The sequence below is a fragment of the Bubalus kerabau genome, chromosome 5 (genome assembly GCF_029407905.1).
Source record: "Bubalus kerabau isolate K-KA32 ecotype Philippines breed swamp buffalo chromosome 5, PCC_UOA_SB_1v2, whole genome shotgun sequence".
NCBI classification, from domain to species: domain Eukaryota; kingdom Metazoa; phylum Chordata; class Mammalia; order Artiodactyla; family Bovidae; genus Bubalus; species Bubalus kerabau.
This window is the reverse complement of record NC_073628.1, coordinates 135827602-135853274: the sequence shown is the minus strand read 5'-3', so window position 1 is coordinate 135853274 and position 25673 is coordinate 135827602. Positions and strand designations below refer to the sequence as shown.

The 25673-nt window shown below is 59.4% G+C and overlaps 1 protein-coding gene across 2 annotated transcripts; it reads right to left on the bottom strand.

Annotated features, from left to right (window-relative positions):
* Positions 1 to 192: 192 nt before the first annotated feature.
* CSRP1 (cysteine and glycine rich protein 1) lies at positions 193 to 25302 on the bottom strand. Of its 2 annotated transcripts, none has more exons than XM_055583230.1 (6): positions 25190 to 25302; positions 13303 to 13415; positions 9111 to 9279; positions 8150 to 8279; positions 5234 to 5327; positions 193 to 4826 (listed from the first exon to the last, which is right to left on the bottom strand). In XM_055583230.1, exons 2-6 carry the CDS (start codon positions 13412 to 13414, stop codon positions 4750 to 4752), a joined length of 582 nt encoding a protein of 193 aa, XP_055439205.1. In that variant the 5' UTR covers position 13415; positions 25190 to 25302; the 3' UTR covers positions 193 to 4749. The 2 variants fall into 2 exon arrangements, with proteins under 2 accessions (XP_055439205.1, XP_055439206.1); XM_055583231.1 differs by lacking the exon at positions 25190 to 25302 and adding an exon at positions 23194 to 23799.
* Positions 25303 to 25673: the final 371 nt, after the last annotated feature.

The following is a 25673-nucleotide window of genomic DNA, read 5'->3' as shown; positions in this document are numbered from 1 at the left end:
GGGACTGGGGTCCAGGAGAAGTGAGGAGGTGGAGGAGCTGGGGGAGGGAGGAAGCTCCTGGTGTGTTCATGAATGTGACCCTAGGGAGGTCCGTGGAGAGGAGCATCGGTGTGGGCCCTGGGTGTGAGCTGAGTTCTGCCGGGGAACAGGGTGAGCAGGGGGCTGGGAGGAGTAACCCCGAGTGGGAGTGGCCCAGGAGCCCTCTAGAGGGTCAGGATGAGGTCACAGAGTGGAAGGGCCAGGGGCTCAGCTGGGGCAGAAAATGCCCACTAAGCACTTTATTCACCATTACCAGCCTCCGGAATCTCCATGGCCTCTGGGAGGAGGCTCCCCAGGCCCATAAATGCAGAACATCAGAGCTGGCAGGTGCCCCGACTGCCCAGGACTGCCTGGAACAGCCTCAGCACCTCCCTCCCCTGGGAGCCCACAGGAGGCGCTGGGTCTCAGGCCCCACCCAACAGCCGAGCTGGAGTCTCAGCTTCGCAAGATCCCCAGGAGGTTCTCAGGCCTGAGAAGCACTTCTGTGGACTTAATCGAGGTCACATCTCCATTCACATGGGAGAGGCCGACGCCCAGGGGGAGGAGGCGGGCCCAGGGTCACACAGCTGGTTCCAGCCTTGGTTCCACCACCGGCAGTGCCTTTGAGTACATCACTCACACAGTCACTCCTTCTCTAGGATAAAGGGGTGGCATGACCACTGCTTGCTGCTGATGGGAGGGCCAAGTCAGACAGCACCCAGACCTGTGCCAAGTACGCAGGGTAAGAGTGCGGGCACCGCCCTGCCCCGCACCGCCAGCCCACGGCAGCGAAGGAAGAGTGTCAGGTGGGTGGTGCAGGAGGCGGGCCTAGACCCAGTTCCTGCCTTTCTGTCCTGCTCTGCTGTCTATCTTGAACCAGATCCCAAGCCGCTGTTTGGTTCTTGGCTTCAGTTGGGTCATTTGTAAATGGCAGTAATGACAGCACCCGCCCCAGAGGGTGAATGCATTTAAGGCCTTCACAGAGGCCGTGGCACGAAGTGCACAGGATGCGGAATGAAACCCACCAAGTGTCCAAAATCGGGAACGGGGAGCTGGCCTTGGCAGGGGGGTCTTCTCCAAGGGGGTAGCTTCTGCTTTGCCCTTGACTCAGGAATCAGGGAGGACCCAGGAGACAAAGCCTTTCTCTGCAGACAGGAAAAGGGGGACTGGGAGGGGGTGTACTGGGAGGGCCCTGTGTGTCCTGCTTGGTCTCAGCCCCCTTTGGCTTTGATACACCTCAATCCTGACAAGAAAGGGAATAAAGTGATGGGTGGAGAGATTCATCATGAACCAGGTGGCGGGGTCAGTTTTAGGGGGCCTGGCCTCACTCACAGCAGGCGGGCCTCCTCCACCTGCCCCACGCTGCCCCGAGGGGCTTCCAGGCCAGCAACCGGCCTCTGGGAACAGCCTCTACCTTAACCCAGCTTCACCCCCCGGAGGTGCGTCCGGCATCCTCCCCACCGAGGCTGCTTTGGGTGACAGGCGGGCCCAAGCTTGCAGCTGGTGTTGGAGGCTGGCCGACAGCCTTCTGCTGCGGCTCCAGCAGAGGGCAGCCTGTCCCCAGCTTTGGGGCCCAGACGCCCCACCCAGCTGTTCCTGTGGGCCCTCCCAGAGCCCTGTACTGGTGATCTGTTTGCAGAACTATTCATCCCCACCCCACCCCCATACCCAATGTGCAAACCCTTCTGGGAAGACATCCGGTCGACCGCATCCCGGGCTGCATAGAGTGGAAGTGCCAGGATGAGGGCACCTCGCCTGGGGCCTCACCTTGCGCTCCCTGCACTCTGCAGCACTGACTGGTCTTAAACCAGTCCCGTATGTTTAGACCGTTTCCCAGAGTCAGGGTGGGGGTCCCGTCAAGACCTCCCCTGGGTCTGGTCCTATGGATGTGATGCACAGACTTGCTGTTAAAGCAGCTGCTTCTTGTTTTGTAAATCCACAGTGTGGGCAGAGGAGCCCAGCCCCCAACATGAGACAGGCAGCCCTCAGACGAGCTCATGCAGAAGTTCACGTGTCCGTGGACTTGGTCAAGGAGACCAGAACGCATACGTTACAATGCTAATCCCCAAGGAGATGGTTAGGGCTTGAGGGAGGGGCCCTGGTGAGTGGGATTAGTGCCCTCCTGAGAAGCCAGAGCCCCTGCCCCCTTGTGAGGTGACCGTGTCTGTGAACCAGCAGGTGGGCTCTCCCCTGACACTGAATCTGCCGGCACCTTGGCCCTGGACTCCCAGCCTCCAGCACTGGGAGGAGTGAAGTCCTGTTGTTAAGAAGCCCCATCGAGCCCCACCTCTGGACCGTGGCATTATAATAGCCCGAACAGACCAAGGCAGGCACTGGCGCCAACGAGCGGGCTGCTGTAACAAATACCTAAAACTGTGCGAGTGGCTTTGGAACTGGATAATGGGTAGAGGCTGGAGAGGTCTGGGAAAGTCTGCTAGGAAAAGACCTACATCATCGTGAACAGACCCTGAAAGGGGATTCCAGTGAGAGCCCAGAAAGGAGAGAGCATTGGAGAAAGAGCCTAAGTCGTCTCAGGGCAAGAGGAGGAAGTAATTCCAAGCAGAATGTTGTAGAAATACCGATGACAAATGCCATTCTGATGACAGAAGTGAGAGGCGTAGTATTGAAAAGGGGACCCTGTTATAAAGTGGCGAAGAACGTGGCTCAGGCATGTTCAGACTCTGGTATTTTGTGGAAGGCGGACCTCAGATCAAGGGTATTTAGCTGAGCTCTCTGGGGAAAGTGTGGACAGAGCGACCCGGCTCCTCTCCACTACTGACAAGGAAACACAGAAGTGCCGGAGGGCGGCCTCATGAGCACACAGGAAGCTGACCTTGAACATCAGCCTGACCTGCTGCAGAAACGGCATTCAGGGTGCGGCCAGGTGACCTCCAGGGAGATGAGGACAGGTCGGCCCTTCGGGAAGCCGGGTGCAGTTCCCTAGGACACTGGGGGGATGGCCCAGACGGTGACCCAGAGATCAGAACTGCCTCCCATCACAAGAGCGTGGAGCCGCCTCCACCTGGGGTCAGCCGAGGGGCCCCTCCATGGGGCCTGGCGGCAGGCAGGGGTGGGGGGATCCCGCTGTGCCCTAGGCCAAAGGCAGAGGACTGATCTCTGGCTTTGTGGTCCAGAGGCGCCGGCCCAGCTCCATTTCGGACTCTGTTGTCCCTGTTTCTCCCTTCCTAGTTCTCCCTCGGAAGAGGGATGAGTGCCCGGCCTCTGAACCCCTCAGCCCCGGCCAGCATTACGGCTCTGGACGAGAGTCTAGACTCTGGGGCTAGAGGGAAGGAACTGCGCGTGAAAGGTGCTGAACTTGGGGGCCGAATGCTGCTGCCCCTCCCCACTCACACAGTCACACGCTGGAATCTGAGGGAGTGGCCTCCAGGAGGCAGAGCCCCCAGGAGGGCGCTGCTGCCCCTGGAAACCCCCCATCCCTCCCCCACTCCACTGCGCCCTTCCAGCAAGCTCACAGCTCTCATGCCCAGATGGGGCAGCAGGATCGGGCTGGCTGGACCCCTGCCTGGGTTCAGTTAGAATGGACACTGGGGAGGAAGCAGACACTTTCCCTCCCCAGGCCTCCTGCCAACCTGGCTGCTCCCATCAAGTCCCCCTCAGAGTAGGACACCAGCCCCTACCCGCAGAGCAGGACACCGGTCCCCCCATCCCCAGAGCAGGACACCAGCACCCCCACCCCAAGGGCAGGACAGGCGCCGGGCTCCGTCTGTTCTGACAGCTTTATTGACGGGGTGCAGGTCAGCTTGAGCACAGCCCGTGCTGCAGCCCTGGGTCCAGGCAGCACCACGTGGCATCACCCTCCGTCCCTGGGGTCAGCGGGCCTGGCCCGCCCCATCCTCCTGCTGCTCTGGACCTGGGGCCTGGAAGGGGTGGGTGGTGTGGCCAGAGGGGGAGGGTCCCAGGAAAAGGGTGGGGCCCAGGTGAGCCGGGGCGGGGCGGGTATCCAGGTGAAGGCAAGCTGCGTGCGCCTCCCTCCCTCAGGGTCAAGCTGGCCATGCTGAGGACGATTCCCGGGCTGGGCTGCGCTGGCGGAGCAGCCCCCCCACCCCCATCCCCCACAGCCTCGGGACCCAGGCTGGGCAGAGACGCCCTCAGGTTTGGGTGGCCGTAAGGTCAGGGGTGTTTCATCAGGGCCCTGCCACACGGGAGCTCAAGCCCAGGGAGGCCAGACCACATCCTGTACCGGGGCCCTAGGGCCTGGCTTGCGCCCCCCTCCCCGCCCCCGCCCCGAGCTGGGGGGTACCGTGGCCCACAGCCTCGAAGGCGATAGGCCAGGGCAGGTAGCCCCTCCATTCGGGCCCCTCTGCACATCCCCCGTGACTCCTGGGCGGGGACGCCCCGGGCCTGCTCTGAGGGAACTAGGAGGCCACCCACTAGGAGCACGGTCCTCCCCATGCAGGGCCCCCGATGATGGATACTCAGCCTCTGAGGGCGGGAGTCTGTGGGGAGGGGAGGGCAGGGGAGGGGAGAGGTGGGGGGACAGCCAGAGCCAGAGGCCCAGCTGGTGACATGGCAGGCCAGACGGGGTGGGGGTGCACCTGGGAGGGGGCCCTCCAGCAGACGCCCAAACCAAAAGGAGCCAGACGCCCTGGGTCAAGTCCTTAGCGACACGTGCAGGGCTGAGGGAGGGAGGGAGCCTGGCAGTCTCGAGGTCGCTGGGGTGGGGGGTGATGAGAAGCATGGCGTGGGCAGCGGGGCATGGGTGCAGGGGGCTCACTCAGAGTGAACCAGAGCCCCAGCCCCCTGCCCAAAGCCGAAGCCCTTGGGCCCGAAGTTCTTTGCGTAGCATCCTGCACAGAGAAGAGAGGGGTGAGGGCCCCCACTCCCACCCCAGCACCTGCCGGAGCCTCTGGGACAGTGAGGCACACAGCAGAGCCCCCACAACATCAACGCCGATAGTGAGGAGCATCCTGGCTATGCCCCTGCCTCTGAAATCCCAGAAGAGCCATCTGCGGTCAGAGGGTCAGAGCTCCAGCTGGGAGCGGGGAAGGGAGCCCAGACCCCGCCCCACCCGTCCCCGCCCTCCGGCCACTGACCATTCCCCCCACCCCCACCCCCACCGGGGCTCCTTCTGGGCTGCACACAAGGCCTCAGGAGACACTCGGGAATGGACTCCAAGGCTGGAACTGGCCGTCACGTATGGGCCTTGACTGCTCAGCCCTCCAGGAAGGGAGGGCGTCGAGGGGAGGCCACTCACCTTTGCAGTAAATCTCGCCATCCTTGTCAGCCAGGGTGGTGGACTCGAGGCCTTTGCCGCACTTGGCACATCGGAAGCAGGACTTATGCCAGGACTGGGGAGGGCAGGAAAGAATTAACTCTGCTGCCCCAGCCCATCCCCTTGGAGGTGTGATGAAGACACCTGTGGGGTCTGCCCAGCCTCCCCCACCTCCCGGAGGAGGTGCTGGGACCAGCGCCGCAGCCGCCCCACGAAGGGCAGGCGGGGCCCCCAGCTTTGTCCTGACTCCTGACCAGGACCCATGATGTGGGTGTGGGCTCGGACCCATCCTGGCCGTGGTTCCAGGCCAGTGGCCCCCTCACTTCTCACGGGGGACGTGACATACACGCTGGGGCCTGGCCGCAGGGCTGGCTTTTGTGGTCAGCAGGCCCCTGGAGTTCTCGAGGGCCCTCACTGCAGCGGGAGGCTGCCGCCGGGCAGGGGCCAGGTGCAGAGGCGGTGCCTGGCACCCTGGAAGTAGAAAGGGTCCACGGAGCTCCGGGAGAAGGCCAGGGGCCACAGAAGCCCCGCTGCTCCAATGAGGTGCTCGGAAGCCACACAGCCAACAGCCCCTCAGGGGAAGCCGGCCTGGGTCTGCAGCCCGTGGGGGCCAGCCAGACCCCGGTCAGCTGCCAGCCCCCAGCAGACAGCTCTGCACAGCCCGGAGCCAGAGGCAGCGGCGCAGACGGGCGAAGCCAAACAAGGCCTCTAAGGCCAAGGAGGCTCCCTTGCACAGCTGCCCTTTCTCAGCTGGAGATGGGAAGGAAATGGCAGGCCCTGGCTTCCTAGCAGCCAGGCCCACGCATGTTGGCTCCTGCCCAGGGCTCTAGGGGCCTCGGTGTCCGTGCTGAGGGCACCCTGGCCTCAGCTCGTCCTCGGGGAAACCCAGGCTGCCCCCCAGTCTCCAGGCAGATGGAGGACTGACCACCGCCACTGTCCCTGCAGACACAGTCGGGCCCCGCTGGTGGGGTCAGCACCTAAAGTCTTCCTGCTTCTCAGCCCTTCCTGAGGCACGGACGCTGGTCTCCTCCTGCCACCTCTGCCCGAAAGAGAACCCCTCCTCCGGAAGGGAGAGAGGGCCCCTCACTCTAAGACCCTGAGGGGGAATGGAAATGCTGATGCCTAGGTATTTTTTGGTGATTCCCTATTCTCATAGTGAGACACAGCAGAAGACACACCAACTTAATCACATCTCCTGTTTTCATATCATTTAGTGAACAGCAAGGATCTTCACTTCAACCTCACAAGAACCCACGAAAGCAGTGACGGTGATGGTAGCTGACTGGTGTCGCCACACCCGGGCACCGCACTGCACTGGGCCCCCCGCGCCGGCTCCATTCAGCTTTGAAGCCAGCTTGCCTGGCGGGCCTGCTGCGTGCGCGGCTTCAGACGCGGGGCTGAGGCTCAGGAGGGGATCCATCAGCCTAGGCTTCACAAGCAAACGGCAGTCATCCTGCTGGGTTTACAAACCTCTCCCGATGGACAGAGGCGGAAACAAGCTTCAAGGGGTAACATGGCCCCAAGAGGGGGCACCAGCAGCGGCGGTCAGCTCCTAGGAGCGGGCAGACCTGGGCTTTCACCTGGAACACAGGTGCGACCCCCTCCCCAGTGGGCCTGAAGGCCAGCTGGGGACCGAGCTTGGTCTAGACCCGTCCCGTGTGTCGTCCCCTGTCCACGTGCCCAGCTCCTGCTCAAGGCCGAGAAGCCCCAGAAGCCAAGACTCGGGTCCAGAGAGGCTGCAGACAGGCTCCAGGCCCCGCGGCGTCACAGCTGACCACGTGACCCTGGCCACGTCTGCGTGAATGCCCAGCACTGTCTCCGGGGCCCTCCTGAAGAAGCCTCTCCTGCAGCCCTCTGACAGCTCATCTGAGGCCACCTGTCCCTGCAGCCTCTCCGAGGGAGGGTCCCATTGCACTTTGGTGCCTGGGGGGGGAGTCTACTACTGGAATATCGCAATGGGCGGCAGGCGAGACAGCCAGACCAAGTTTGCCTCCTAGGAGGCTCTGATGGGCCTGAACCTTGGCTAACTCTGCCCTGGGGGCACATGAGTGGGTTTCTGTGGATTTGGGGTGGTTCTTAACATTTCTGTATCACAAATCCTTTTGAAAATGTGATGAATGCTATGGATCTTCTTCCCAGAGAGAGATGTGACCCCACACAACAATGCACATTCTTTTCAGGGCTGGTGTACATGTACCCTTAGAGGTCAGCAGACCCCGACTCTGGAGACATGGATCGATCAGAAGCTCCCTAGGAAGTGTATTTGCTGTTGTTCATTCAGTCAGGTATTTCCACCCCTTTGTGACCCCCTGGACTGCAGCATGCCAGGCTTCCCTGTCCTTCAGTATCTCCCAGAGTTGGCTCAAACTCATGTCCATTGAGTTGGTGATGCCATCCAACCATCTCATCCTCTGTCATCCCCTTCTCCTCCCGCCTTCAATCTTCCCCAGCATCAGGGTCTCTTCCAGTGAGTCGGCTCTTCACATCAGGTGGCCAAAGTATTGGAGCTTCAGCTTCAGCATCAGTCCTTCCAAAGAATATTCAGAACTGATTTCCTTTAGGATGGACTGATTGGATCTCCTTGCAGTCCAAGGGACTCTCAAGAGTCTTCTCCAGCACGATTTGAAAACATCAATTCTTCGGCACTCAGCCTTCTCTATGGACCAATGGTGAGGCTGCCATGATGGGGGATTCAGCTCCCTGGAGACTGGGAGGCACAGGGGACAGGCAGCCTCACAGACAAAGGGACCCCTTTCGTGGTGGGCTCTGAAATGAAGGGGAAGCTCCATCAAGGGCTCAGGCTTCCCTGAGCAGTGGGAGCACACTTCAAAGCCCCAGAATGCACGGTTCAGGAACATGTGTGCCACCCCCCCCCACCCCCAGCATGCCCAGCCTTACCTTCCCAGCGCCAATCACCTTCTCGGCTGCATAGACGGCCTGGCTGCACCGCGGGCAGCGCTCGGAGCCCCCGACCTTCTGGGCGAACTTGGACGTGTTGGGGTTGGTGGTGGGCCTGTGGCCGGGGGCCCTGCTCAGGGAAAAGCATGCGGTGAGGGGACGTGCAGGGAGCGACACGGTGGAGGGGACAGGCCTGGAGGGCGCCAGCTGCCGGCACCCAGCCCAGCCCGCCGCACGGCTGTAGCTGCCAGGGCTGCAGAGTCGGCTCTGCTGACGGGGAATGCACCCAGGGCCCAGGGGTCGCTTTCGCCCATGGGGGACCCACCAAGGGCCCAAGGGTCACCTCCGCCCACGGGGGACCCACCAGGGGCCCGTAGTATTCCTTCCCCGAGACGTCAGACTCCCCTCAGCCCCAGTTAGAACACCGGAGTCACTGACAGCTCGTCTGCTAAGAACTGGCCCCCTCTGCTCCCTGTTCCTGCAGCACGTCTATTACTAGAGTCTTCCCAGGAGAAATCAGCTGACAGGTCGCTCCCACGGGTGACAGCCTTGGCCGGAGTGTGGAAAGCCACTGTCACCTGCGACCATCCCCCAGCGCCAAGGGGCTGGCGGGCTGACTGCCAACACCCAGCTCACAGCAGGTCAGTGGTCAGGGGGCACTGCGGGCCTAGTGACACCCGTTTCCAGGAAGGGAACTGACACCCGGTGAGCCAGGCTGCGAGGTGGTCCGGCTCAGACCCTCAGTGGCTGTGGGGCGCCTTCAAGTCACTGATACTGGCTGGGTTTTCTCATCTGTGGACAGAGGAGAGGGGCCCAGCAGTTCTCCGGGCTCCTCCCAGTGCACGGAAATGCGGCCACGGCTCCACACGGAGAGGGGCCTGGCTGCTCCGGCCCCTCTGCGCTGCTGCTCTGACGGGGCCTGACGCACAGGAGGACCTCTGCTCTGGGCGGGGGTACTCACTCCTCGTGTCTGATGCCGAGCGACTCCCCCTTGTCCATGCTCAAGGTGCCCGCGCCCTGCCCGTAGCCGTAGCCCTTGGGCCCGTACTTCTTGCCGTAGCAGGACTTGCAGTAGATCTCCTCGCCGTGCACCGCCACGGTGGTGCTGTCCAGGTTCTTCTTGCAGACCACTGTGGGGGCGGGGGAGGGGCACAGGGCCAGTGGGTCACGGCCAGCCCCCACTGCCGAAGCTCCCTGGGATGCTGCGCACGCAACGTCCTGACCTCCCAGGAGCCAGGGGCCTGGCAATGGGGTTGGGGTGGCCAGGGAAATGGGAGGGGAGGAGGGCCTACGGATGCTGGCCCAGTGCCTCTCCCGGAGCTGGGTGGGCTTCCTCGCCCCCCTGCACCCTGAGAGCTTCCCGAGTTCATGGGGCCCCAGGGGGTGTGCCGGGCCTCACTGCCCTAGACAGACACTGTGGGTCCCAACACAAGAGGAGAAGCAAGAAGGGCAAGGCCGTCCTGCCTCCTGCTATTCGATTCAGAAGGGATGCCCGTGGGTGCGGGGGCAGGGCAGAGATGCTCCCAGGGGAAGGTCAATGTTTGTTCAGCACCCAGCGCGACCGGCTTGGAAATGAGCAGGCTGTGCTCATCACGACAACAGGATCTGAAGCACGTCAGATGCTGGGAGAATTTCCTGACTCGGGGCAAAGGGAGATTGGAATGGGGTACACTGGAAGGCCTGCAGAGCTCCCGCAGCTGCCTGTGGGCCTCAGAGCGGCCCCGTGACCCAGGATGAGACAGTGTGGAGCCCAGGGTCACACGGAGCCCAGGCTAGCCCACGTCCAGGGAGCGTCCTGGCCAGGCTACATGCCTTCCCAGCTCTGTGTCCCCAGCACATGACGACGGTGCTCCCCGAAAGATGGCTGAGAATGAAATGAGACCTCGCTGGGGAAGTGCTCAGCGCGGCGCCCTGTGCGCAGTAGGTCATCGTGAGCGCTGGCTGCCCCGACAGTGTGGCAGAGTTAGCACCCTGAAGGGCCAGGCCCCAGAAGACCATCAGCGTCCAACCCCCGAGGGCTTCTCTCCAGAGACTCACGTCCCATTGATGTAGGTTTGGGCCTAGGATAACAGTCGGGTTCCACGAAGGCCCTGAGATGGGGGAGGCAGTGTGCCCACCGGGACCACATTCTCAAACATGTCCTTCTGAAGAGGGACCCTGGGAGCAGCCAGCCTCTCCTCCTCTCGAGGAGCACTCAGCTTACCTCCATGCCCCTTGCCAGTTCCTTTGCCTTGAGATAGATTCCTCCCCCCACCCCCACCTCCACCGTGTGGCTCTCGGGATCTTAGTTGCCTGGGCAGGGGCTGAACCTGGCCCTTGGCAGTGAAAGCATCGAGTCCTAACCACTGGATCTGCAGGGAATTCCCAGCCTTTCCCTTGCCTTTAAAGGCCAGCTCTCTGCCCCCAACCCCAGCCCTGGGCCAAGTTGGAGACTTCAGACTAAATAAGGACCCTCTGGTCCTGCTTGTGAGATCCCCATGTTCTTCCAGCACGCGGGCAACCAAATATGGGCCAGCCCGCCGCCTCCCCAGGGCTTGGCTCTGGCCTGGAGGAAGCAGGCACAGCAGGCCAAGGGCTCCAGCATTCCCTTCTAGGGTGGGAAGCCAGGAGTCGGCCTGGAACTGCTTCCCGTAAGACCCAGAGTGACCTGGAAATTCCTAAGACTAGACAGGAGGCTGTGAGTGAGACAGAGCAGCCCGGGGGCTGAGGTCTCCTTGGGCGGCCTCCCCTGCAGGGACCTGGGGGTGCAGCTCAGAGGGGCCCCGGGTCTACAGCTGGCGCCTCCCAATGTCCCCACAGCCTGGCGCCTACAGGCAAGGGGGTGCCGCTGTGGGTGGGGCTGTGAGCACCCTGGGGCGAGGCCAGACCAGCTCTGCCTTCCCACGGGCTGACCCCAGGACAGGCCTGTCACAGCTCAGGGACGACGCAGCCTCGGGGCCGATGCCCACAGAGCCAAGGCCCCCCACCCAGGCTGGGCACTGTTTGCCACTTCTCGGACACTGGGGTGCACGCTGCAAGCCCAGCCCAGGGTCCATCCCATCCCCCCAGCCCCGCGCCCCTGGCTTCCCTGACTGCCCAGCTGGTGGCCACTCCTCCCCGGCAGCTGCCATTGGTGATCAAAGCCACATGTGAGGGTGGAGAGGGGTCCTTGGGGCCAGCAGTCTGGCCCCTCTCCCTCGCCAGCAGCAAGCCCTCTGATGCCCTCTGAGAAAAATAAATGGCCTGAAAATTCCTGAGCGCAGTGAGCTGCTGATGACACCACACGGCTGTCGGCCTCCTCTGGGCCGGATGCCAAAGGCTCCGCCCAAGCTCACTGCCCACCCGAGGCCGGCACAGCCCTCGGTCAGCCTCGGCAGGCGTGGGACCCACGCTGCCTGCTCTGGAGGTGGCTTCTGGCTGGCCCAACCACAGCCGGTGGGAGCCGGTGCTCCTTCAGGGCAGGTGGCCCCGGGGGTCTGTGTCCCACTTGGGAGCACGGGCTCCGGAAGCAGTGAAGCCACGCTGGGGGGTGCAGGGCCCGGTTCCCAGACCTCCCCGACGGGCTGGGGCCACCCCGAGTCCCAGTCTTCTTGCTGAGGATCCTCTGTGTCGTGTGTGTGTGCGCACGCGCATGTGTGTGGACATATATGTGCAAGTGTGCATGTCTGTGTGCGCATGTGCATAGGTGGGTGGGTGCATGTCTGTGGGTGCACACATGTGTGTCTGTGTGGATGTGTCTGCATGTGCATGGATATATGTGCGCGTGTGCGTGTGCGTGTGTGTGTGTGTCTGTGTGCGTATGTGTGCGTGTCAGGGAGCAGCTATCGTTGACTGAACACTCACAACTGCTCCAACTGCTCCTTTTGTTTTCTGACCCCTTCCTCTCAGTTCCCGCAGCCCTGCCCCAAGAAGTAGGTGTTGTTTTCTCCCCTGTAATGTTGAGAAAATGCAGAGAGAGAAGGAGGCACCTGGCCCTCAGCATCCAGAGAACAGAAAGGGAATTCACATCTGGACTCTGACCCACTGGTTCTGAAGGCTCGGGTCTTGTTCGCCACGCTCCTACCCACCCAGCGCCACTGCCTGGGCTCGGGGGAAACAGGTCACCTCCTGTAAGCCCCTCGGCCCTGAGCCCATCAATCAGGAGCCTGCGGACGTCCCCCCACCTCCAGGGCCCGGCGCTCAGGACACCTGGGCCCCAGCCGCACCCAGCACCCCAGGTACCCAGGCGCTTGCCCACCAGGCAGTGACCGGGGCCCGTCTCCTCCCAGCCATCAGGACGACGTCAACATCCCCTCACGCGGACTGTCGGGCAGAGGTGGGGGCTGAGAGGAGAGGCCTCCCACCCAGAGATGCCAGGAGAGCCCAGCCCCTCCCCAGACACGGCTGCCCATGAGGCTGCTGCTGGTGAATTTATCTTTGAGGGATAGCTGACATGTCTATGTCCATTGCCCAAGGACGTGAACTCAGGCAAACTTCGGGAGATGGTGAAGCACAGGGGGGCTGGCGTGCTAGGGGCCCATGGGGTCACACGGAGTCGGACACGACTGGGCAACTGAACAATAGCTGTTGTTGACACAGTGTGTTATGAAGTGTCAGCTGTCCGACACCGAGACTCACCTTGTCTAAAGTCACTCACCTGTGACTGTTTTAAAGTGCTGCTGTGCTCCCTGTGCTCTGCAATACATCCTCGTAGCTTTTTCATCTCACATGTAACAGTCTGTACCTTTTAATCCTCTCCCCGTCTTGCTATCCCCCCACTAGTGTATCCTCCGCATCCGTGATTTCTGTGGCCTTTTAACAAAGGGTAATCTGGGTCCAGGGGTTGGTGAAACCCTGGGCTAAAAGTGTCTTGCTCTTAAGTGCCGGGATTGTGGTAGGGAGAGAGGGAAGACAAAGTGAGTGGGAAGTTTTCCCCGCCTGGTCTTTCCGGCTTGGGTTAGGGTTAGGCCCTGGTGTGTCCACGCCCTCCAGCTCGGCGGGCCAGCCCCCCACAGCCCCCGCCTCCGCCTTAGAAACAGCTTCTGAGGAACACAGGGGCCCTAAAGCGCCTCCCCGCCCCGCTGCGCTCCTGCCAAATGTCAGGCTGTTTACCACCGTCCCTCCCAAGGACCGTCCCCCAGGGGCCGACAGGCAGGTCATCCCCATGGCGACAGCCGGCCTGGGCGGGCACTCACAGCACAGGAAGCAGGACTTGTGGAAGCTGCTGCCTTCGCACTGGACCTCTTCAGCAAAGTACACCGTCTTCTGGCACACCCCACACTTCTTGCCTCCTCCCCAGTTCGGCATCCTGCAAGTGGACACGGAGAAGGGAATGAACTTTCCAGGGAGGTGGAGACCTGGATGGCCCAGGACAGGGCCTGGGGCAGAGGCCTCCCCAGCCGGCAACCTGGGGGCTTCCCACTCCGGAGCCCACAGGGAACTGCTGCACAGCCACTGTATTTTCAGCGACCCTCCCCCCTCCACCCGCCAGCCCTCTAGGACATAAACTCCCACAAGACACAGGCTGTCGTAGAAACAACAATAAAGCCTTTGCTGTGTGCACCCAGGCAGACAAATCTCACGGCAAAAGAAACAGGTAAGCTAGAACTCAAAAAAAACAAACTATCTGTGTCGGGTCTCAAACAGGCAAAACTCACACTGTCAAGGGAAGAACACATGTGTGAGAGAGCGATAAAGACAAGGGAATATCAGAGACTACTGTCTTAGATTTGGCACCTCGAAGACAGAAAAAGGGGGCCGCCAGGGGTAATCACATGGAGGCTCCTGTTGTAATTATTCTTCAAACTACGCATATCAGTTCAGTTCAGTCGCTCAGTTGTGTCCGACTCTTTGCGATCCCATGAATTGCAGCACGCAAGGCCTCCCTGTCCATCACCAACTCCCAGAGTTCACTCAGACTCACGTCCATCGAATCAGTGATACCACCCAGCCATCTCATCCTCTGTTGTCCTCTTCTCCTCCTGCCCCCAATCCCTCCCAGCATCAGAGTCTTTTCCAATGAGTCAACTCTTCCCATGAGGTGGCCAAAGTATTGGAGTTTGAGCTTTAGCATCAGTCCTTCCAAAGAACACCCAGGACTGATGTCCTTCAGAATGGACTGGTTGGATCTCCTTGCAGTCCAAGGGACTCTCAAGAGTCTTCTCCAACACCACAGTTCAAAAGCATCAATTCTTCAGTGCTCAGCTTTCTTCACAGTCCAACTCTCACATCCATACATGACCACTGGAAAAACCATAGCCTTGACTAGACAGACCTTTGTTGGCAAAATAATGTCTCTGCTTTTTAATATGCTATCTAGGTTGGTCATAACTTTCCTTCCAAGTAGTAAGCATCTTTTAATTCCATGGCTGCAGTCACCATCTGCAGTGATTTTGGAGCCCCCAAAAATAAAGTCTGACACTGTTTCCACTGTTTCTCCATCTAATTCCCATGAAGTGATGGGACCAGAGGCCATGATCTTAGTTTTCTGAATGTTGAGCTTTAAGCCAACTTTTTCACTCTCCTCTTTCACTTTCCTCAAGAGGCTTTTTAGTTCCTCTTCACTTTCTGCCATAAGGGTGGTGTCATCTGCATATCTGAGGTTATTGATATTTCTCCTGGCAATCTTGATTCCAGCTTGTGCTTCTTCCAGCCCAGCGTTTCTCATGATGTACTCTGCACTATGCATATAGGTTTATAACAAAAACTTTATTTATTTGGCTACACCATGTCTTGGCTGCAGTATGCAGGATCAAGTTCCCCAACCAGGCATTGAACCTGGGCCTCTGCATTGGGAGTGAGAAATGTTAGCCACTGGACCACCAGGTAAGACACCAGTTTAGTTCAGTCGCTCAGGCGTGTCTGACTTTTTGCGACCCCATGGACTGCAGCATGCCAGGCTTCCCTGTCCATCACCAACTCCTGGAGCTTGCTCAGACTCATGTCCATTGAGTCAGTGATGCCATCCAACCATCACATCCTCTGTTGTCCCCTTCTCCTCCTGCCTTCAATCTTTCCCAGCATCAGGGTCTTTTCCAATGAGTCAGCTCTTCACATCAGGTGGCCAAAGTATTGGAGTTTCCACTTCAGCATCAGTCCTTCCAATGAATATCCAGGATTGATTGCCTTTAGGATGGACTGGTTGGATCTCTTTGCAGTCCAAGAGACCCTCAAGAGTCTTCTCCAACACCACGGTTCAAAAGCATCGATTCTTCAGTGCTCATCTTTCTTTATAGTCCAACTCTCACATCCATACGTGACTACGAGAAAAACCATAGCTTTGACTAGACGGGCCTTTGTCAGCAAAGTAATGTCTCTGCTTTTTAATATGCTGTCTAGGTTGGTCATAGCTTTTCTTACAAGGAGCAAGCATCTTTTAATTTTATGGCTGCAATCACCATCTGCAGTGATTTTGGAGCCCAAGAAAAGAAAGTCTCACTGTTTCCATTGTTTCTCCATCTATTTGCCGTGAAGTGATGGGACCAGATGCCATGATTTTCCTTGTCTGAACGTTGAGTTTTAAGCCAACTTTTTCACTCTCCTCTTTCACTTTCATCAAGAGGCTCTTTAGTTCTTCTTCACTTTCTACCATAAGGGTGGCATCATCTGCATATCTGAGGTTATTGATATTTCTCCTGGCAATCTTGATTCCAGCTTATGCTTCATCCAGCCCAGCGTTTCTCATGATGTACTCTGTATAGAAGTTAAATAAGCAGGGTGACAATATACAGCCTTGACGTACTCCTTTTCCTATTTGGAACCAGTCTGTTGTTCCATGTCCAGTTCTAACTGTTGCTTCCTGACCTGCATATAGGTTTCTCAAGAGGCAGGTCAGGTGGTCTGGTATTCCCATCTCTTAAAGAATTTTCCACAATTTCTTGTGATCCACACAGTCAAAGGCTTTGGCAGAGTCAGTAAAGCAGAAGTGTTAGGGGAAGCACGCTGACTGAAGCCGCCCCCCTGGCCAGGCACCATAGTAACCATTTGCATGAGTTGTTTTATGACAGGAGGTCCTGATAAGGAATAGGGAACTAATAAGCTGCCACCAACCGGAAGAGTTAGGAAACGTTGAAAGGAGGCACTGCGTGTCCACCCACTTCCCAGAATCCCTCTCGCTAACATCCATCATGGCTGAGCGATGTGTGCACCACCAGGAAAGAGTGAATTAGAGTAATTGGCCAAAGACCACCAGGAAACTAATCCCATCACCATAAAACCCGAACGCAGCAAAGCAGTTCTTCTGGGTTCCCTTACCCTACTGCTCTCCACTCGGGTGCCCTTCCCAATAAAATCTCTTGCTTTGTCAGCACATGTGTCTCTTCAGACAATTCATTTCTGAGTGTAGACAAGAGCCCAGTTTCGGGCCCTGGAAGGGGTCCCCCTTCCTGCAACAGAAGTAGATGTTTTCCTGGAATGCTCTTGCTTTTTCGATGATCCAGCACATGTTGGCAATTTGATCTCTGGTTCCTCTGCCTTCTCTAAATCCAGCTTGAACATCTGAAGTTCATGGTTCACGTACTGTTGAAGCCTGGCTTGGAGAATTTTGAGCATTACTTTGCTAGCATGTGAGATGAGTGCAATTGTGCGGTAGTTTGAGCATTCTTTGGCATTGCCTTTCTTTGCGATTGGAATGAGAACTGACCTTTTCCAGTCCTGTGGCCACTGCTGAGTTTTCCACATTTGCTGGCATATTGAGTGCAGCGCTTTCACAGCATCATCTTTCAGGATTTGAAATAGTTCAACTGGAATTGCATCACCTCCACTAGCTTTTGTTCATAGTGATGCTTCCTAAGGCCCACTTTACTTCCCATTCCAGGATGTCTGGCTCTAGGTGAGTGATCACGCCATTGTGATTATCTGGGTCGTGAAGATCTTTTTTGTATAGTTCTTCTGTGTATTCTTGCCACCTCTTTTTAATATCTTCTGCTTCTGTTAGGTCCATACCATTTCTGTCCTTTATTGAGCCCATCTTTGCATGAAATGTTCCCTTGGTATCTCTAATTTTCTTGAGGAGATCTCTAGTCTTTCCCATTCTATTGTTTTCCTCTATTTCTGTGCATTGATAACTAAGAAAGTCTTTCTTATCACGCCTTGCTGTTCTTTGGAACTCTGCATTCAAATGGGTGTATCTTTTCTTTTCTCCTTTGCCTTTCGATTCTCTTCTCAGCTATTTGTAAGGGCTCCTCAGTCAGCCAATTTGTCTTTCTTTTTCTTGGGGATGGTCTTGATCCAAACCTCTGTCCATAGTTCCTCAGGCACTCTATCAGATCTAATCCCTTGAATCTATTTCTCACTTCCACTGTATAATTGTAAGGGATTTGATTTAGGTCATACCTGAATGGTCTAGTGTTTTTTCCTACTTTCTTCCATTTGAGTCTGAATTTGGCAATAAGGAGTTCATGATCTGAGCCACAGTCAGCTCCTGGTCTTGTTTTTGCTGACTGTATAGAGCTTCTCCATAAGCTCTATAAGTCCTCGCATGTAGGTTTTATATGCTCTTTTGTATGTAAGATCTGGCTCACCAAAAATTTTTTTCTTTAGCCACATCACAGGGCTTGCAGGATCTTTCTTCCCTGACCAGGGATCGGACCTATACCCTTGTATTGAACGTGTCAAGTCTTAACCCCCCGGGAATTTCACCCCCTCCAAAAAAAAAACCTCAATTTTTTTGAAAAAGCAGGAGTCAGACACAGAGGGCAGGACTGAAGCTTTAGAGCTCATTAGGTGGGGGGAGGGGGAAGCATTTGCAAAATCCAATTTTCCAGTACCACCCCCAACCCAATGAATCATGACCTCTGAGGATGGGGCACAAGAACAGGAATATTTAACAAGCACCCAGCTGACTCTGAAGGCAGTAGCCTGGGACAAGTTGAGAAGGTTGAGGTTGGTTCTGAGCTGGGGTCCTGAGGCCAGGTGGGTTTAGTCCTTTCCTGACCCTGCCACTCACTGCTGTGTGTTCCTTGGGCAAGGGAGCTAGCCTTTGTAAACCTTCATTTCTGCATCTTAAAATGGGGACAAAAGCAGAAGCTACATCACAGGTTACTTCTGAGGAATCAGGGAGGCATGGCTTAGTGCCTGACACAGGGTGAGTTCAGGGACCCAGGGCTGCAGGGTCAGAGCCCAGGATTAGGGATGGCGAGCCTTCCAGCTCTTTGGACAGAAGTGCACGGGGGAGGGACTCCATGGGAGAACTGGGGTGCTGGGAAACAGTGGGGGGCCAGGGAGGAGTACCCTCCATGGGAACTCGGATATGGGCACCCGGGGTGGTGCCGGCAGCTGGAGTCTAGGCAGGGGCAGGGGGCATGGTCCCTACCACCAGGGGCTTCCCATCGGATGCAGTTCAGGGAGGAAGCTTGCCCCCGAAATGTCTCTTTGCTATGTGGATTATTTCAAGCTGAAAACAATCAAGGCCCAAAAAACTCAGGAAGAAACATCAATCTTCCCTCAAATGCCTAAAAGAATTTCGATAGAGGGCCAGTTCCCCAATACTGCAGTTTCCAGAGATCTCTGTGAAGAACACAGGCTGGGTGTGGTGGGGAAAGTAGGCAGGGCCAGGAGACCAGTCCACTCTGTGTCCCCTTATCTCTGCCCGGCCCAGCAAACACTGGTTTCCAAACATTTGCTTTTCCTTCTCCATGTCAACTGGCTCCTCGCCTCTGAAGTCCCAAACCATTGCCCCAACTTCCTCTTTTGTCTTTAGCTGAGCATGGTATTTAATGTGAGGGTTTGGGCCACTTTGGGAGTTACTCGGTTTTTTGGGTAGACATGTTATTAAGCTTTGATTTGCTCCTGTTCATCTGTCTCAGGTCAAGGTAATTCTTTTCAAGTTAGAAGGAGCTAGAAGGGTGCAGGGAATTTTCTTCCCCAACAGGGGACACAGGTGTCGGCTCAAGGAGGAGGTCCAGTCCAGGTTCACTGCCATGCCCTCAAGTCTGCGTGTGTCTAGCACACAGGTGTTTGTACAGGAGTGCGCGCCTGGCACACAGGTGTTCACACAGGTGTCTGAGACGTCAGCCCCGCTAACGCTCAGAGCTGCAGCCCAAGGCCCGCAGTATGCTCACTGGGGTGTGTGGGCCGAGAGCAGGCCCCTGTGGGTGAGGGGTGCAGGGAGCTGGGACGCTCACTCTCCACGGCCTCTGCTCTGTCTCCCCGTCCCAAGGGTTGTGGTTCCCCTGGTGCCACTGCTCTTGTGGTCACCCCGCTGAGCACTTCCACTGACCTTGACCTCTGCCCTGAGCCCAGGCTCACACACCCAGTTTCAGGGAAGCACCTCGATTTCAACACCAGCCACCTGAACTCATCACCTTTTCTCTCCAACATGCTCTTTTTCCTGACTGTCCATTTTGTTGCTGGAACCATAATCTTCTCTGATCACTAAGGAATCTCATCCTGAACCCCAGAATGGGGAGGAGCTCTGTACCCCAACTCCACCCACTCACCCCAAACCCTGACTTCCCCGCCTCTCCAGGCCTCTTCTCACCACTGAGATTCACTGACCCTCAACAGCCCCCTTCTCCTTGGGAATCAGCCCAATTTTCATCCAGGACACGGGACCTAAGCTGACTGCCAAGGTTCCCGGCTCAGGGCTCAGCTCCCATACCGCCAGGGCCGGTCCCTGAGGCCCCACTGTTCCTCCGGCCCCCTGTGGCAGGGCTGCAAAACCATCTCCATGACGGACAGTCAGGTGGGTGTAGTGTGGTCATTACAGTCGGCCTAACCTCCAGCCGCCTCCCGACCCTTCCTTGCTACAGAACCCCATTTGAATCAGGCAGACCCCGCTCCCTCAAGTGACCCCCAGGAGGTGCTCAGGGCAGAGCCTGGACCCGAAAGTCACCCAGTGACTCCAGCCCCCTGAGGGGTGGTGCAGGCACAGCCACGAGCAGGGCGGGGAGTCCTGGGGGACGAGCCGGTTCCCAGAGAGACATATGGTTTCCCTCCTGCCTCTTGACGGGTGCCGGGACGTGACCCCCGAACCCCAGCCCTCAGCATTCGGCAGACAGCCTGCCCCGAGCCTGCAGACCCACTGTGTGCCGGGCAGTCTGCAAGCGCCATCCACCATTCCTGGCCACCCGGAGGCGGGGACCTGACCATGGCACGGATGAGGACATGGGGCTGGGGAGGCCTGCAGTCAGGGCTGCGGTGAGGCGGCCACCCAGCCCCATGCTGGCCCTCTGCGTTTAGCGGACAGGGCTTGGGGACATGGGGACCCAAGGGCTCCTGCCTCGCCTTGTCCCGCCCCTGAGCCCACAGGCTTCGTCCTCCAGCCCTGGGACACCCCTGAGGGGGGAAGTTCCCTGACCACGCGGTGGGGAGCTGTTCCCAGCCGTGGTTTGTTCCCGACACAAAAGCCCTCCTCCCTCGGGAGGCCCATGTCCAGCAGGGTCTGGGAACCTGAGGTGGGAAACTGCTCAGGCCGCCTCCGGGCCGGGGGCCCCCCAAACTGTGGGGAGGTCCCCTTCAGGAACCCAGGGGACAGACAGGGCTCGGCACCCTGGGGCAAAGAGTACTGAGCCAGGCCATGGGCTCCCCCCGCCCTCATGAGGACCCCTCGGGAATCTATGGGTTGGGGGGCTCAGCTGGGGGTCTGGCCACCTTCTTTCACCAGGGAGGTTCCTGCTCCACCCACTCCCTCCTGCCAGCCTGAGTCCAGCTGACAGAGCCCGAATGCCTTAAAAGGAAACCTACTTCCCAGACCATCTGGAGTTCAACAGGGACGCCTGGCTCCCTCTCAGCTGCTTCCTCAGGCCTGGGGGCAGAGCGCCCCGCCCCCGCCCCCGCCCCCCGCAGGAGACGGCGGAGGGAAGGGAGGGCGGAGGGGTCCAGGCAGTGCAGAGGTCAGGAAAGGGGATCTGGACCCATTTCTTCCCAGCCGAAAGGTCAGGCTCCCTTCTTCTGCGCTTGTGTGCTCCTCCCTAGGTCAGGCCATCCGCTTCTGAGGGTTGGGGGCAAATGAGAGCAGCGGCCCAAGGCCTGGTGTGCGGTGGGTCCCGCTCCTGAGGCCCCCCCCCCTCGCCCCGGGCTGGACGTGCGTTGTCCTTGCCCCAGGCCAAGTCTGCTCTGGGTGCCGACCCTGTGGTCACACCAGCCCTGACCTCCCGGGGGGTTTTGGTTTGTCCACTTCACCGTGTCTACAGTTCCCACTGAGCAGTGGGCTTCATCTCCTGTGGGATGGCTGGAGACACCCAGACAGCTATTCCCCTGAAATGTCAAGGCCTTCAGGGCTGCCAGAAGCTAGAAGCCCGGGACTGGATTCTTTCGACCAGTGCCCGGGTCGGCCCGCTGCCCCCAGCCTCATCCAGCTGCAGCATGAAGACTGGCTCACAGCTCCTCTGTCCTGGGAGCAGAGACCCGGCCGGGCTCGGGGCTGCGGAGGACAGACGCTCACATTCCGCCAGCCGTGTGCGAACGTCAGGCTGAGGTGATGCCCAGGGCGCTCACGGTTCAAGTCTAAGAAACCAGCTCGGCCTCCAGCGTCTGCGGGAAGGTCTCTCCTCCTCAGATCAGTGACCTGACGGCATTCCCTGCCGTGTCTTTGTCCCCAGTGGAAAATCCCAAACTTCTCTGTTCCAAAGCCTCCTGCTCCCCAGGGACAGAGGGCAAATCCTGGGCCCAGAGCGCAGGTCCCCTCCAAGCGGTCTGGCCAGGAAGGGCTCGCCGGGCCGGGTGGTGGGCTGGGCGGGGCCTGGCCAGGTGCACACGGGAGCTATCATCCTTTCCAACCTGCTGCTCAAGCCTTTCCCCGCCCCCACACCGGAGGGCAGCCAAGGAAAGAGGGGTGCCTGGAGAAACAGAGTCTGGGAAATGGTCCTGCCCTGAAAGGTGTGGTCAGTCACTGCGGGGGCGCAAGGACTGACATGGGGTGCAGGCCCGGCCTCAGCGTCACACAGTTCCTGGAACTCTGCAGGCGACTCAGCCCGCCAGCACCCCTGTGCGGACCCCACAGTGCTCCAACCCCGTGTCACCCTGCTCCCTGTCTCTCCGCTCTGAGTTCTCTCTTCAAGCCCAGGCCCTGAGGCCCTTGTGGGGCGGTGACTGCGCCCATCATGCTTTTACCAGCAGGGCACTCCCCACAGGGTTCAGAATCTGAAGGTCAACAAAGGTAGAAACAGTGGGCTAGGATTTAAGCATTTTTAAACTGTTACAGGAAGCCTGATATTATAACAAGTTCCCATAGATTAACCAACAGATAAAGTGATGTCAATTTAGTAACAGTTGGTTACCCATGCTGAAAAGGTCTGAATTATTTTCCTGGATTAAATTTTTAAAAGCCAAAACAAAGCACATGAGCCCTTAGCCCGCGTAAAACAGGCTGCTTGCAGCTGACACGTCAGGCAGCCCCCGCGGGCCCTGCAGAAAGGCAGCACCGCAGAGGGGGTCTGCTCGCCTCGTGTAGGAGTCAGACGCTGTCTGCGGCCCTAGGAAGCCGCGGAAAAGCTAACTGCCTCCGTATTTACACTCTTTACCATACATGGAATCACTCGGTGATGACGTCAGACGAATTCCTGGGGAGCTGCGTAGTGCAAGCCCAGCGTCACCGCAGAAATTCCTGACCACTGGGTCTGTGGGCGCCTCCCCCCTCCCCTGCCCCCAGCAAATCCCTGACCACTGGGTCTGCAGGCACCCACCCCTGCCCGCCCCAACCCAGCTCTGCCCCTGGCTTCTCCTCTGGAAGGCTCTTTTCCAGGCTGCTTCTCTTTCTTGTCAACCTGACACTGAAATCCAAACACGCATCAGACTTGGTAAGAGCGCATCCCCGGGACCCAGGCCCCAACTTCCGGGAGGCCCTCCCCTCTCCCTACACTGTAGAGGACCCAGTGGTGGCAAGTTCTAACCCGACTCCTTCCACATTCACACTAGCAGAGCCGTGTCCTCCCTAAGCAGTGTGTAAGCTGCTGTAAAGCTCTTTGTAAAGCACGTCTGTCTCAGGAGTGGCGGATCTGTCCCTGGAGAGCTGATCAGAGACAGGAAAGGCAGAGTGACCCAGAGGCTGGGTGCAGGCCTGGAAGGTGTCTGCCTGGGTCTCAATGGCGGCCTTGACCCCGAGTGAGTCACTGGTCACCTCTGAGCCCCAGCTTCCTCAGGCTCACCTCACAGGCTGCCCCAGGCGAGTCGGCGAAAGACACAGGCCAGTCCCGGGCTGGGGAGCACAGACGTCAGCCGGCTGTTCTCTCGGGAAAGGCCAGCTCTCCTGCCCAGGGTCGTGACTCTTTCCTTATTTGCCGACACGTCCGAGGGTGGCAAGTGGCGACCTTTATTCTCCTCGGTGCCTCAATATATCCAATGCACGACTTCCCCGTCCTCTCCAACCCAACCTCACAAGAAGCCGGCTTACAGAAACTTCAGCTCCAGCAGCCTCTCAAAGAAGCCTCCCCAGTCTGCCTTCTACCAGGAGGCCCACGGTTAATGAAAACCTGACCTGGGCCTCTGTGCCACACCGGCGCGCCGGACCAGCACGGGTTTGCAAGGGTCACGTGTGCCCAGCAGGGCAGCTCGGCTATGAGCCCACGTCTACCCGTTCACTCACCAAATGTCTACTGCCCGCCAACCAGGTGCCAACACTACACTCCTGGCCAGGAAGGCCCTGCCAGGCCACAAGGCAGAGAGGTCTGCTGTGAGAGAAGGGACACCTGGGCCAGGAGGGCAGGCGCTGGGTGGCCCAGGGGTGGGGGTGTGGCCTGCAGACCTGTGCCAACGGTTTCTCCCCAGCGACCCCCAGACCCTTTAAAGGGCCAGCGCTGCCCCTCCCCCTCCAAGCACACCCTCCCTCTCCAAGCACACCCTCTCCGGAGTAAACCTCCTTCCTTGTCCGCCTCCTCCGCCCAGGATTTCCTCCCTGCAGGACCGGGTCCTTCCCTGGGCGACGGCCAGCAGTGCAGGCTTGGATCCAGCCACAAGGACAGTCTCTCTGGAAAGAGGTGGCCGGGGCCCGGAGCCTGAGCCCACCTTGACCCTCAGGGGCTGAGAGTAAGTGGCGGCAGGGAACACGACCCCCAGGGAGTGCCCGGATCCCAGCTGCTCTCTGAGATGACAGGGGGCGGCCAGCTCCTCTCGCCTCTCCAGCTTCTGGGAGGCAGGAAGGCTGGGGGCGAAGACAACCGGCCCCGCCCTCCCAGGACCGCGGCCAGAGAAGCAGAACCCCGCGTCCAGGCCGGCAGAGTATCCGGGTCAGTCTGCCTCGGCATCACCTCTACAAGTTGAGGCCCCGCTTCCACCAGAGCCCCGCGGGCCTCCAGGAGCTACTGCGACAGGACCCCCAGGCCAAGTCCCCCCAGCTGGGAGGGGCTGCCCACCCGTCCACGCCCAGGAGCAGGGGCGGGGCCCATGCCTTCAGGAAGGGGCGGAACCCACCCCACAACCGTCTAGCCCGGGGTCTCGATCAGATCACAAACGGTGTTTGCAGCATACTCGGCAGCTGTGAGCGCGGAGGACGCGCCTGCCTGCACGCTGCTTGTTGGGTAACGGGTTGTAACTTGCTTCAAGTATGCTCACAGCGCCCCTTCCTGCCCCCGGCCTTCGGGACTGAGGCTGCAAACACTGGCTTCCTCCAGGCTTCGGTGGTGGTCCCCGCGCCGCGCCAAGTCCCGGGGCGTCAGGAGAGAAGGCGGCGGGGCGACCTTCATCTAGCCCTTCGCAAAAGGGGAAACTCGCACCCGCGCTCCGGGCACAGCTGTGCCAGGCGGGTCCCCCACCCGCCCGCCGCACGTTCCCCCGGGCAGGAGGGGTGGCACGGATGCCCTCATCCCCCGCCGCACAAGGAGCGTCAGTGCGCGCAGAATCGCCCATTGTCCCGCCGCGGGACCCGCCGGGGGGAAGGACCCGAAAGGGGCCCCGCGCTAACTGGAAAGAGAACCGCGGCCACTTCACCCCTCTCCTCCGCCCGCGCCCACCCAGCGCCCCTTTTTCTTGCGACCCTCCCTGTAGCATCCCTGGAGGCGGCGGCGGGGCTGGAAGGCCAGGGGCGCCCTGAGCTCGAGGGCAGGCGCTCCGGCGGGTGGGGGACCTGGGCGCTCGGCGCTCCGGCGGGTAGGGGACTGGGTGCTCGGCGGCGCGCAGGCCGGGCCTCCGAGCCCGGGGTGCACTCACCTGGCAGCGGCCGAGCGTGGCAGGCGGCAGGCAGGCGAGAGGGCGGGCTCTGAAAATGAGGCTTGGCGCGCCGGCCCGCGCGCAGTTTTGTTCCGCTCGAGGAGGGCGTGTCCGGGCCGCGCCAACCCACAGGCTTTGCACACCGCACCAGGCCGGCGCCGATGTCACCGCCCCAGGCTGATGTCACGGCGCAGGGCCGCCCCCAGGTCCGGGCCGCGCCGGCTGAGCTCCGGGGAGCCCCTGTGCGCCCCGCCGCAGGGGAAGCAGCGGCTCACTATGCCCGGAACTTCTCAGCGGTCCCGGCCGCCGGACGAGGGTGGCGACACACGTGATCCGTGATCCACGATCCAAGAGCCCAGATAAACGTGTGCCGCAGGAGAAGGGGGGTCGTCGTGTTTGGTGTCCTGGTAGCAGGAAGTCAGGGACACGGGGAGGGGGCGCCGCGCCCCGGTTAGGGTACCACTCCCCCTCCAGGTCTGATCCC

Coding starts and splice junctions, on each gene's coding strand:
- CSRP1 (XM_055583230.1), bottom strand. CDS start 13,414: ATGCCGAACTGGGGAGGAGGCAAGAAGTGTGGGGTGTGCCAGAAGACG. Junction 9,280..13,302: donor CAAGTCCTGCTTCCTGTGCT/GTGAGTGCCCGC, acceptor CCGCCCCCACAG/TGGTCTGCAAGAAGAACCTG. Junction 8,280..9,110: donor CTCGGCATCAGACACGAGGA/GTGAGTACCCCC, acceptor TTCCCTGAGCAG/GGCCCCCGGCCACAGGCCCA.